The sequence below is a fragment of the Anolis sagrei genome, chromosome 3, assembly GCF_037176765.1.
Source record: "Anolis sagrei isolate rAnoSag1 chromosome 3, rAnoSag1.mat, whole genome shotgun sequence".
NCBI lineage: Eukaryota > Metazoa > Chordata > Lepidosauria > Squamata > Dactyloidae > Anolis > Anolis sagrei.
The window spans coordinates 25,794,627-25,807,877 of record NC_090023.1 but is presented as its reverse complement, the minus strand read 5'-3'; the positions used below and the strand labels follow the sequence as shown (position 1 = coordinate 25,807,877).

Genomic DNA, 13,251 nt, shown 5'->3' with positions numbered 1-13,251 from the left:
TTTGTCTCAGAAACTAGAACAGGGTAATGAATAGTTCTGCTTATTAGTGTGTGATTCCTGAGGATGATAGCTGTGGGGTTGTTTCAGCTTAATTTGCGTTCAAATGTCATTGCTTCTTGGACATCCTCATGGCGATATGGTTCCCATGGTTGACAGCCCTTAACCTGTCTTCACAAACTCTGTTTGCTGTGGAAGCAGTTTTCATACATGAGTGCTTTTTTTCAGGTAGAAGCATGAACTGTAAATTAGCATCAAGGTGAAGGTTTCCTGTGACCTCTCTCTTCAGGTATTTTTATTGCGAAGTCTTCACACAATAAATGCCATAAGCATTTCCTCCTCTCTCTCTCTACCTGCAGTTTGGTTTTAAGCAAGATTAACTTATCAGGAAACTTATTTGCAAAATATGAGTAGTTTGAAAACACTCTGTTTTTTATAATGTTTCCATAGCCATTACATGATAGCAACTACGTTGTCTCAGGAAAATTCTAAAAACTGTCATGTTTTAGTTTTTATGTCTTAACTTTTATATGATGAAATAGAACCCTAGCTTTCTTTTAATTTATTGGGTCTAAGACAAGGGCCTGGCATGCCATTCCAGGACCATGAAGTGATACTTTCATGGATTACTGGATGGCGTTGTGTTTTGTGGTGCTTAAGATATTGGATTATCTTATTGTCCCATATCATTGACATTGCATGGAAAACGTCTGACATTACATGGAAAAGGGTTTGAAATCAGTATTAGAAGAAATACCTTTCATATGCAAGATCCTAGACTCGGTCCTTGGCATTTGCTGGTAACACAGTGATTCTTAATTTTGAGGATACACTTTTGAGAAAGCTGTAAACTAGCTCCCTATAAAAATGTAAGAACAACAATTGTGAGGTCTAGGATATAATTGGGGCTATGGAGGTTTCTGTGGATGATAGGATTCCTTTTTCTTTCCTGAAGCGGCGGAAGAGATGTGTGGTGATTGTAGGTAATAACTACTGAGAGGCAGCACTATGTAGACCTGAAAGGAAGTGTTCTTTCTTTCTTGAGCAGAAATCCAAGGTGGGACAGGTTTCTTAATTTATCAAGCCTGTTAACTGTAGCAGCTTCCTTCTGATATGCGGGAGAATAAATGAGATTGTTAGATACAGATAGTCCCCAAGTTGCAAACAAGATAAGTTCTGTAGGTTTGTTCTTAGGTTGATTTTGTATGTACCATACGTTGGAACAGGTACATTTTTAAGTGAAACTCAAGCCAAAAATATGTATATTTTAGATTTTGAGTTAATACCCTTGTGGTGTCTGTTTGCTGTTTGTACCCCTGTTCAGAAAATTACACCTCACTTTCTGTCCCTGTGATCATTGGATTTGGGGGAAAAAATGACTTGTTGTGGAAGCAAGGATTGGTGATAAAGCTTCAGTGGAGGCACTTTTCCCCTTTCAGGAGTGGATTTCCCTTCTGAGGGGTAGATTTTTCTCCCTGTTGTCTCACCCCCATTCTTAACTATCAGTCATTTGTAAGCTGAATGTTTGTACCTCGGGGACTGCCTGTACAGCCTTCAGTGTATTGCAAGGTGCTGATGTTCTGACCAGGAAAATGAAGAACTTTGGGGTGCATGTGAGTATTTCATTGCTGCTTTCTGTTGAAGATCATGACTTAGGGAGATAAAACTAGTAGTGCAGACATCCTTGGGTGCCCAGGGAGAGAAAGCAGAATAGTGACAGTGAATGACTAATGCCTTCTTGGATCATGATCTGTCTTCTGACAGGAGATGGATTGTAGCTCACAGTAGTTTGAAAGAGCAGGTTTGTTAGTACTCTTGCAAATTTGGTCAAAAAGTTAATGAATCATGCAGCGAGGGAGATAGTATTTTAGCTGTACTGTGGGATAATAACATCAGTGGTGCCCAGAAAACTAGGCCAGTATATAGAAATGAGCTGTTCACATGAAAAAACAATAGAAGTAGGAGGAATCCATGGTTTCAGATGTCCAATGCTAATGCCAAGAACATGAGAAATAAACAGTTGATTCCTAATGTAGGAAAGCAAATATGATTTAGCAGGCATGATTGAAAACTTATGTAATGAGATTCATTGCTTGTGTTTAGTAACTGGGGGTATAACTAATTTAAAAGCAATACAGCACACAGAAAGGGATAATGACTACCAGTGTAAAATGTATTCAGCATCTTTATCAATTGCTTGGGTAAGGAAAAAGACAGTCTGTTCATTAGATCAGTAGGTGATGCCAACTGGTAGCTACTACCTCAAAGGAAAGAGTCAGGATTCAAGCTGGCCTTAAAAGATTAGCTAACTGAACCAAATCTAACAACACTAATTTCATAAATTGTTGTACATGAGTCAACATGTCTGATATGAGGGCAAAATGAAATGAAATAACAGCATTTGATGAGGTCACAAAGAGTCAGAAGTGACTGAACAAATAAACAACAAATAGCATTTGATCAGAAAACAGAATGCTCATCTGGCACACTGCGTATACTTCTGAGTGCAATAGTTTAAAGCAGGTACATTGAAGCAGGAATATGTCCAGAGACATTTATCCAAGAGATTTAAAGGTTTGGAAATAAAGTCCTGGAAGAGTTGTTGAGGAAACACAATTTGTTGAGCCTAGAAGAAAGTGATTCAAAGGATAGCCATTTTTAAAAATCTTAAGGGCCATTCCTTGGAAGATATGGAGCAAGACTGTTTCCTGATGCTGCAGAAGGAAGGACTGGAATTCCTAGATTCAAATTAGAAGAAGGGATATTTCAACTAATCATTAAGAAGACTCTCCTGATGATAAGGGTTTGTTGACAGTGTAACAGACTGCCTTGGGAGATTGTGTATTTTTCTTTGTGTGCAGAAGTTGGATGGCCAACTGCTCATGATGCTTTAGTTTTGGCTTCCTGCACTGGCAACATTTTATGTCCTTTCCAATTCTACTCATCTGTGATTCATGTGTCCATCAGGTCTTTCATTATGGAAAAAAGAAACTATTGATTTTATGATGTAGGAGTTGAGTGAGGTGATGGCCTGAGAGGTGTGCTTGGAAAACTGTATTCTTTGTTTTTCAAAACACAGATCGCAAGCCATGTTAAAAACATAGATGCAGTTTCGTTTGGCAATTTGATATAGTAATTAACTCACAGAAGAAGTCTGTTAAGCTTACTAGGCGAATGGCGCTTATGAGGTGTAAAATGAAACACTAATTATATGTGCTATGAGCCTAAGACTTTACAGATAAGGACTTGAGATGCCTCAGACTTATTTCCATCTTGTTACTGTTTTTCAAAAGCTCCTTTTAATTGAACATTTTAGCACTCTTCTCCTTTCAATTAGATATCATCACATGTTGGGCACCAAAATCATATTTCACTTAATTGGAAATCTAGATTGCAGTTTCCACCTTAGCCATTTGTCCTAGAAAAAAAAAGATGGATTCCAGGCACAATTTCAAATACAAACAGATCTACTTTATAATCCTTTGTGACATTCAATCCAATAAGAAAAATGAGTGAGTGTGAATACAGGTCAAATCTGTTACAGTAACAGGTCAGGTAAGCTTCTGCACAGTGGAGATGAAAGATCTCAAGCTGTTTTGCTTTGAGGGAATATTAGCATCTTACCAAAAGGTCAATCATGCCTGATGAAAATGTCACTTTTTGAAAAGTTTGTGTAATTGGCAGGCAAGAATCGAGGAATGATGGCATTTTGAATCGATACAAGAAAAGGCATTAACTTTTGGGCAGATGAAACTTTTAAGCCTCCTGTTGTTTCAGCCTTCATTTATAATGCTTTGTTTTCTCAACTTTGGTAAAGCTTTCATCTCACAGGTGAGGTGGCACCCAATGTATACATATAGTACACATATTTAAAATAACCAATCATGCTCTTGTGATAAGCTTCTTATAATTTTGTTTTGAATGCCACGTGGATTTAGTCTATGAAAATGTCACGTGGATTTAGTCTCTTCCTTTCTCATCTTACAGGCATTCAGAAAAACTTTGGTAAAAATGTTTGAAGCTCAGGAACTGGACTGTGTCTTTCTTGAGACAAACCTAAGCATAAAGAAACGATATCACATGGTATATGAATGCATCCCTCTTCCAAAGGAGATTGGAGACATGGCCCCCATCTACTTCAAGGTAATTTAGTTTTGTTCTCTTCAGCTTGTGTCCCCCCTCCCTTTTTTTGTTTTTGTTTTATGGGGTCCTGTTTTGGTCAAACTATACTTTTTATAGCCCATAGAAATTTGCATCTGTTTATCTCCCTTCTCCAAATTTATTTATTTATTTATTTACTACATATATATATACCGCCCCTCTCAGCCCAAGGGCGACTCGGAGCGGTTAACAATAGGCAACAATTCGATGCCAGTACAGTTACAACAAATTAAAACAGTGATAAATACTTTAAATACTAACAGCAATATAAAAGTGAAGACATTAGAAATGCAGATATATCTAATGCTGGGCAAAACCTCAGAAGTATAGAAGCTAGACCAAAAATGGTCCCTGGAAAAAATCACCAATAATCTTGTTTTGCAAATTGGACTCTGTACCTACTAGTTTCCCATTTTATAATATGGTCAGACAAGATCGGTGTGAGTGGACCTTACAAATACAAATAAACTCTAATGATGGATGTTCACCTGCTGCTTTTCAAAGGTGGAATAGGTTTGATCTACAAGAAAAGGAACAAGTCAAAGGTGTAGTGTTGAGTGGGTTTATTGAGCTGATTCGGATGCAGTTTGTTCCTCCCTTTCCTCTTTGTATTTTGACTTGAGCCTGATCTGTCTTATGCATTCTTCTTGCTCCTTGGGCATTAAATTGGGTCCTAAAGTCTCATTAAAATAGGACTTTGTGGAGTTTGAGTTTTACAGACAAAATAGTTGAGAGCCACTTAAAACTACATCAATAATAATAATAATAATAATAATAATAATAATACTTTATTTATAACTCGCCCTATCTCCCCAGAGGCATTCAGAGAGATTTCCAACAAAAGACAGCAAACACTCAATGTCATAATAAACAATAGAAACAAAACAAATCAAAACAGTCAGCAAACACAGCAATACAAACTTATAGTAACTGACCAAAATGGCAAGTAATTAAATAGAAGTGGTAGATCTAAATCAATCAAGGGTAGCAGTGGCTGAAATATAGATGCCATTGATTGTAATGGCAAAAGAAGGATGGCATTTTGAGTCTTTTACTTTGGTTTCTCCACATTTTATATCCAAAATGAGATAATAAAACATAATTAATTTAGGAGAACTATTCAGGGCTTGCAGCATTTTTAATTTACAACCTAAAAGTATCATTCCAAGGCAATTTATATCAAGCTTAAGTTAGGCTAAAGTTCTGACATTACAAAAATAAAAAGAGAATGATACTGAATAAAATTAGAATGAGATCAATCTTCATTATACTTTAATATATGTAAATTGAATTCTACAAATTACAAAAATGTGTCTAAATTAATTTCTTGCCTTATAAAATGAATATGCACTATTGAAATTCCACAATCTTCCCTTTCATCTTATTTTTAAGTTACAAATTAAAAGTATTTCAATTGTGGCATCTAATGTCGTTCTATGAGTTTTTCATAGTCCTTGCAATATTTTTTCAGAAAGCTATAATGGAGTCTGATGAAGAATGGTCCATGAATAAAAAATTGATTGATCTGTCTTCAAAAGATGTCCGCAAATCGGTATGTACTGAAGTGCTTTGGTAGTAATACAAAGTGGTTTGTCCACACATTCGTGGTTCTTTCTGGCTGCACTATATTTTATAAAAACAGAACTATGAATGGAGAAATATGTTTAAATACAGTTCATGGAAAAGGTGTGATTTGAATTTTAGTGGGCCAATATAGTCATAACAATGTTCATATAAGGATCTTCTGTTGGAGATCCAAATGTTAGACTGCCTAGGATGATGCTGGAAGACAACATTTTTTTTATTAATCCTGTGTTAACTTATAATGGAGCTAACAAAGGGCTTTGTCTGACTGTTTATTTATCTTAATGTCTAAGGCTGCTGTTCTAAACCACATCTTAGCATGCATCTACAGTGTGGAATCAATGCAGACACAATTTTAACTGCTGTGGCTTAATGCTATGGAATCAATGAAGTTGATTCAGCCATCATGTCAGACTACACAGAGAAGCCATTGAAATCCACAAGCATGTGGACAATTTCAACAGAAAGGAAGAGACCATGAAAATGAACAAAATCTGGCTACCAGTATTAAAAAATTCTAAAATTATAACAGCTAAACAACAGAGAGGAAAAAACCAGGCACAGATTAACACCTCCCAGGAACAGATTTTCCCAGGCTCAGGCAGACCTTCAAATGCTAATGAAGGTGATCAGCTAAACATTCACACCTAACTGCAGCAGGGAAGAGCTCCTTGCCCCACCCCAGCTATTCCACAGATATATAAACCCATTGTCCTAATTCCAACAGACCTCATACCTCTGAGGATGCTTGCCATAGATGCAGGCGAAACGTCAGGAGAAATGCCTCTAGAACATGGCTCTATAGCCCGAAAAAACCCACAAGAACCTAGTGATTCCAGCCATGAAAGCCTTCGACAATACAATGAAGTTGTGGTTTGTTGAGGTGGCAGCACAATTTGTATTTAGAGGTATTTAAAGGAGGCTAAATACCTTGTAAATTTACAATTACCAGAATTCCATAGTGTGGAGGTGTCAGCACAATTTGTATTTAGAGATATTTAGAGGAGGCTAAATGCCTTGTAAATTTACAACTCCCAGAATTCCATAGTGTGGAACCATGATAATTATAAGGGTTGAACTGCATTAATTCTACAGTCCAGTTGCACCCTTACTCAAATCAAAGTCCCATTGAGTACATTTTGCTTGAGCAGTACATATGTTTAAAATTGCTTTGCTTAGAATCACATGGGATAAATAATTAAAATTATTATCTACTTAAGATGGTGCCTTTGCTTAGTCATTTACAGCATCCTTTTCAAGTACAAAGAGGTCAGTTTATATCATTGATAGAGAATTAGGGAATGTAGAATAGTATCTTGAAATCTAGAGGCATCTGTCTCATCATGTACATGGCAGCTCAGCAGGTTCCACTGTGCAAAAAGTCTGCTTTAAATGGGTTTTTTTCTCTATTTTTCCTTATTACTAGTTTCTGCTATTTCAAAATACTTATTGAGGCTAGCTAATTGTTCAATATCTTTCAAAATCTTTCTCCCTATACCCCCCTTGCCCTTCATTTTCAAGTGAGAGATATGGTCTCATTCTGGTTTAAGAAGAAACAGAAAAGAGTCAAGATCAATTTTAGCTTTCACACCTGAGATTTTCTATTGTATGAATTCATCTTTGCAACTGCTGTTTAAAAGCTTCTTTTCCCATTTACATTTTATTTCATGTGTTTTTCAGCAGAAGAAAATATATCACTCATTTAACATTGCTTTCATATTCTTAGAACAAGGAGATCATGTGGTTTTCAAAACAATCAAGTATTGTATCAAAGCATAATGATGCTTGTTATCATTTTATAGTGCAAAACTAGATTTCAAAGTGTTTTAGGCATAAAACATCTCCATATTTCTTTTCCTTCTGCTTGGTATTCTTGTTTTCTTCTGATTATGCCCTACTCTTGAGTCTGCTGCACAAAATTGGGTATAAGAATATAGTGTTGAAATCAATGTTATGAAGAAATTTAAACTCATGGTTTGGGGAAGAAATACCGAAGAAGGATTGCTGACATATACTTAGCTGAGGCAGCGTATTCCTTAACTATTAAACTCTGATGCACGAACACGTGGTTCTGATTTGCACATCTAACAAACAAAGCATGCTTTTTGGAGTATTTACCAGTCATGAATTATGTGGAGCTGTGATGTACATTCCACTTGAGGCCATTGTAGGTGGTTCGAATCCGGGGAGCAGGGTGAGCTCCCGCTGTTAGCCCCAGCTTTTGCCAACCTAGCAGTTCGAAAACATGCATATGGGAGTAGATCAGTAAGTACCGCTTTGGTGGGAAGGTAACAGCACTCCATGCAGTCATACCAGCCACATGACTTTGGAGTAATCTACAGACAACGCTGGCTCTTTGACTTAGAAATGGAGATGAGCACCATCCCCAGAGTTGAACTCGACTATCATACAAAAAACAGTTGTTTTGTTCTAATACAAAATCACACTATTGGAGGCCTTTTGGAGAAGTATTATTTTCATCTGGTGTACAAAATAAGGGTGTCATTTTAACCTGCAGGGAAGAGTATTTCACTGTTGGGGCTGCCATTGAAAAGACCTATCCTGATGGGTAAATGCATTCTCAATTTTTTCTGCGCTAAGTTGTCTAGATTCAACAGGATTTAAATCTAAAGAAATAAATAATCTATTAATGTTCAGCATTTCAAGGGCCTGGCATGAAAAAGTGATTTTTTGAAAAAGAAAAAATAACACATTTTTGGTTTCTTGTGTTTAGGTTCCAAAAGGTTTGCCCTACTTTTCTGTGGATTTTGGTCTCCAAGGGGGCTTTGCTCATGTCATTGAAGATCAACACAAGTTCCCTATTTATTTTGGAAAGGTATTGAAATGAACAGCTTCTGTTCTGAGATGTGGACACAAGGCATAGGATGAGAAGTTTAGGCTGAATAGGCATGGCAATTTTATTACATACTTTAAGACATGTAAGAGCAATATGATATATCCGTAACTGAGCTGTACTACATATCTAGTTGGTCGGCTACTAGATTTTCTCTGTGCAAAGGCAAAAGTAGAATTATCATTTTGCTCAAAGGTATAGAGTTTAATTTTTGTTAGCAAAGTCCATATTGTGTGTGTAAAACCCCCAGTAGTGCATTTATGGGATAACTTGATTGTCTTTCTTTGCCAAATAGAATCTAGAACATAATAGATGAGTTTTCAGGGGAGGAAGGGATGTGTTTATTCAAATCTCATGTTCCCACTCCACCCACATGCTCCTTGTGGGAATTAGTTTGCATGGTACATTTTCAAGTTGTGCCCAAGTGTGTGAATCACCTGTATAATGCAAAGCTTAGAATGCTCCATTCCTTCCCATTTTGCAGTCCCTGTTTTGGATAGCTGTGAGATTTTCAGGTTAGTTACAACCAGAAAGCAGTAACCTTCTGTTGTGTTTCTCCTACTTCGCAAGGAAATCATTGGTGGCATGCTGGATTTAGAGCCCAGGCTTTGGAGAAAAGGTCTGCGGGAGAACTTTGACGACCAGAGGAAGAAGGTGCTGCAGTTTGCTCAGAGATGGAAACCGTTTGACTTCACCAAAAGCAAAGAGTGAAGATGCAGAAACAATGCTTTGACATTTACACTAGCTGGACTTGACAGGAAATTATCACAAGCCATTAAATTCATCCTCCTTACAGAGAAGCTCATATTAAAGATGGCAGGGATATTTTACTACTTTTTATGAACACTTTTAAAGGGGGGGGGGGAGGGGGATAGTTCTTTAAAACAGCAGTAAGAAACCGAACTATGAATTATGTTCATTTTCAGTGCCACAAATGGAAAATTAAATCCTTAATGAAATCGATGCAAAGTGTGTTTACAATTGTTCCTCTGGCCCTCTATACTATTTGCCATTATTTTCCATAGAATGCTGACATGGTTTGTGCAGACCACAGTGCCATGAGCTTTTAATTCAGTACTTCATTGTTGACAAGTGCCCAGTGTAGCAAGGATTAGAGACAACTTACCGTATATACTTGAGTATAAGCCAACCCAAATATAAGTGAGGTACCTAATTTTACCACAAAAAAACTGGGAAAATGTATTGACTTGAGTATAAGCCGAGGGTGGGAAATGCAGCAGCTACTGGTAAATTTTAAATTAAAAATAGATACCAATAAAATTACATTAATTGAACCATCAGTAAGTTAAATATTTTTGAATATTTACATAAAACTGTAAGATAAGACTGTCTAGATCTGATTAAACTTCTTCAATGTAAATGTGTTTACGTATCCATCCAATAATCACCATGGTTTATTTTAACTATACATTTTGGAGAAAATGCTGGGTGTATATGAATAAGGAAAAGTGGGAAAGACTGGCTCCAAGAGGAGATGAGGAAGGCACATGCTACACTGAGAGAAAAAGGAAGGCATGTGCTGCACTGTGAGAGAGGATGAGAAGAAGGAGAGCTGGTTTGCTGTGTGGAGAGGTGAGGGTCCTGGCAGGAAGGCGTGGAGCAGAAAGAAGCCCTTCTTTCAGCCCCACGCCTTCCTATCAGGACCCTCACCCGAGTATAAGCCTTAATAAAAGGACTGAAAAACTAGGCTTATACTCAAGTATACACGGTAATTGTCACTTCACTTTAGTGCTCTTTTTTTCCTTCACCCTTCCCCATTCAGCCATCATTTTTTTCTTGTTAGTCTTTGCTTTCCTCTGTTTTTGTTCCCTCATCATGATGGAGACTCATCTTTCTTGCTCCTTTTCCTTACCAGTTTTCTCTCTCTCTCTTACTTACTCTTTCACATGTACAGGCAGTCCCCAAGTTACAAACAAGATAGGCTCTGTAGGTTTGTTCTTAAGTTAAATGTGTATGTAAGTTGTAACAGGTACATTTTTAAGTCTAACTCCACTCAGAAGTCTATATTTTTAGCTTTGGCTAGCATAGGGAAGGGTTAACACCCCTTTGGAGTTTGTTTTACTGTCTGGGCCCCTGTTCAGAAGATTTCACCTTACTTTCTGTCCCTGTGATCATTAGATTTTGAAGAAAAAAAAGGATTGTTGAGAAAGCTTCAGTGGCGACCTTTTTCCCTTGACAAGGGTAGATTTCTCTCACTTTCTGTTGTCTCATCCCTGTTCTTAACTATGAGTTGTTTGTAAGTTGGATGTTTGTAACTTGAGGATTGCCTGTATTTGGAGGCCTAAGTGAATAAGTACTTGAAAGCATACAACATCAACAAAACACATTTTTATTCACACTAATTTTGCCAATCAGTTGAGGTTTTTTTTCATTTGATTCATTGTGCCTGCACAGAAGTTAACAGTTGGGTTATTTGAAAATAGGTGGTGCAGCTGAGCTGCTGAACTTGCTGACCAAAAGGTTGGTGGTTCGAATCCGGAGAGTGGGGTGAGTTCCTGCTGTTAGCCCCAGCTTCTGCCAACCTAGCAGTTCGAAAACATGCAAATGTGAGTAGATCAATAGGTGCAGCTTCTTCAGGAAGGTAACAGGGCTCTATTGAGTCATGCTGGCCACAGGACCTAGGAGGTGTCTACGGACAATGCTGGCTCTTCAGCTTAGAAATGGGGATGAGCACCACCCCCCAGAGTTGGATATGACTAGACTTAATGTCAAGGGAAACCTTTGCCTTTACTATTGTTAGCCTAATATGTAGCATTCCGTAGTAGGAAGCTTAATACACAGAAGAACAAAGAAGAGTTCAGGGAAAGCCAAGAGAAATTTATAGTAACAGAATCTTGTGATATATTTGGGAATAGTTTGGCCCTAATTGGTAATATTGAAAGCCAGGAATTTCCCAGTGGGACAAAATTACTGACATTGTCCCTGGAGAGAAGATTTGGGAATGCTTGTTTTGTTTGGTTTTAAACGTAGCCAAAATAAATACTTAGAAACCAAGGTAGCTCTTTGGAAAGCTCAGCAAATAGTTGTCCTATCCAGCAAGGAGGAAGGGTGCAGAATTTCCAAAGGCTACGATGTCACAGCTTTTTTCAGATTCTTATAAAGATATACAACAAAAGCTTCCAAAAGAATTCCCTTCTCTTAAAAAGTTCCTGAATGCAGCATGTTTAATGTCATAGGAAATAGCATCAAATCCATCTACAAGCTCTCAGTGAAGCACATTAATCTGTTTAGCATTCGAGAACGAGGAGTACAGATGGAGCATCTCTTACCTGAAATGTTTTGGACCAGAAGTATTTTGAACTGTTTTTTGGGGGGAGAGGATTTTGGAATATTTGCATGTGAATTTTGTGTTTAGATATGGGCCCCACATCCCAGAAGTCTCATTATTGGAAGCTTTTAAACATAGGCTGGATGGCCATCTGTCGGGGGTGTTTTGAATGCGATTTTCCTGCTTCTTGGGACTGGATGGCCCATGAGGTCTCTTCCAACTCTATGATTCATTTATACTTAATGTATATCTTATAGAATATCCCGAGGAGACCATGTTCAACATTTTAATCATATTATATTTGTGCACAGTGAACCACCAGAAAGCAAAGATGTCATTATCTCAGCCACCCATGTGCACAGTTTTGGATTTTGGAGCATTTCAGAATTTGAGATAAGGGGCAATGAAAATGGATTTCAGTTTTAACCTTTACACATTCCTGTCACTGGCTGTAAACATCTGCATTCCACATAACAGTCTATGAAATTTATTTTGTGAAAGATAAATATATATAGTTAACATCTGGTTAAGAATATACTAAAAATGTACATTGACCTTAGTAAATTTGTCCAAAACACAACCCTTTAGATAGCTATATGTATGTAAATAAGTTTGGAAGCATACAATTCTTCTCCCTTTGCCTAACACAGTTATGTTTCACAATTGCTGCATTCCTTACACTGTGGAATGACAGCAACAGAACACTGCCTCTATTGCCAAAAGAATGTACTTTGACCATATGCAGTTTCACAATTGAAATCCATTTAAATCGTAGCACTCTTGGAATAGCAGCTCCCAGTGGCACAAACAGTCAAACCTTTGTGCTGGAAGGACTGCTAATCGAAAGGTCAGCAGTTTGAATTCGGGGAGCGGGGTGAGCTCTATCTGTCAGCTCCAGCTTCCCATGTGGGGACATGAGAGAATCCTCCCACAGGATGGCAAAACATCCAGGTGTTCCCTGGGCAACGTCCTTGCAGACTGCTAATTCTCTTACACCAGAAACAACTTGCAGTTTCTCAAGTCACTCCTGATACGAAAAACAACCAAACTCCTAGAATAAATTGAAAGCTTAATTCTTTGATGTTTAACACAGTTACTTAGGAACAAGCAATATTTTGTTGTAGAGAAGAAGGTTGGACTTGAAAAGCAGAATAATAAAATGAGACATTACTATGTGCAGATGTTTCTTACGCTATCTATCTATCTATCTATACTTAAAAGTAAAGAAAGACATACCATTGATTGCAGCCTTGGATACAGTAAGAAAGGTAAAGTGTATAATGTTATCCTGTGTTTCTGGGATTCTCTGTTGAGATATGGAAATCCATTGAGTAATCTAGTAGGTCACATACTCCCAGTCTTAGAG

The 13,251-nt window shown here is 37.5% G+C and overlaps 1 protein-coding gene across 1 annotated transcript in view; it reads left to right on the top strand.

The window, feature by feature from the left end:
* CWF19L2 (CWF19 like cell cycle control factor 2) overlaps window positions 1-9,557 on the top strand; it is a 76,401-nt gene extending 66,844 nt beyond the window's left edge. The window contains exons 14-17 of the mRNA XM_067466551.1: window positions 3,985-4,140; window positions 5,630-5,710; window positions 8,477-8,578; window positions 9,167-9,557. Coding sequence (XP_067322652.1) covers window positions 3,985-4,140; window positions 5,630-5,710; window positions 8,477-8,578; window positions 9,167-9,307 — 480 coding nt within the window. The 3' untranslated portion in view covers window positions 9,308-9,557. The remainder of the gene's footprint in view (window positions 1-3,984; window positions 4,141-5,629; window positions 5,711-8,476; window positions 8,579-9,166) is intronic.
* Window positions 9,558-13,251: the final 3,694 nt, after the last annotated feature.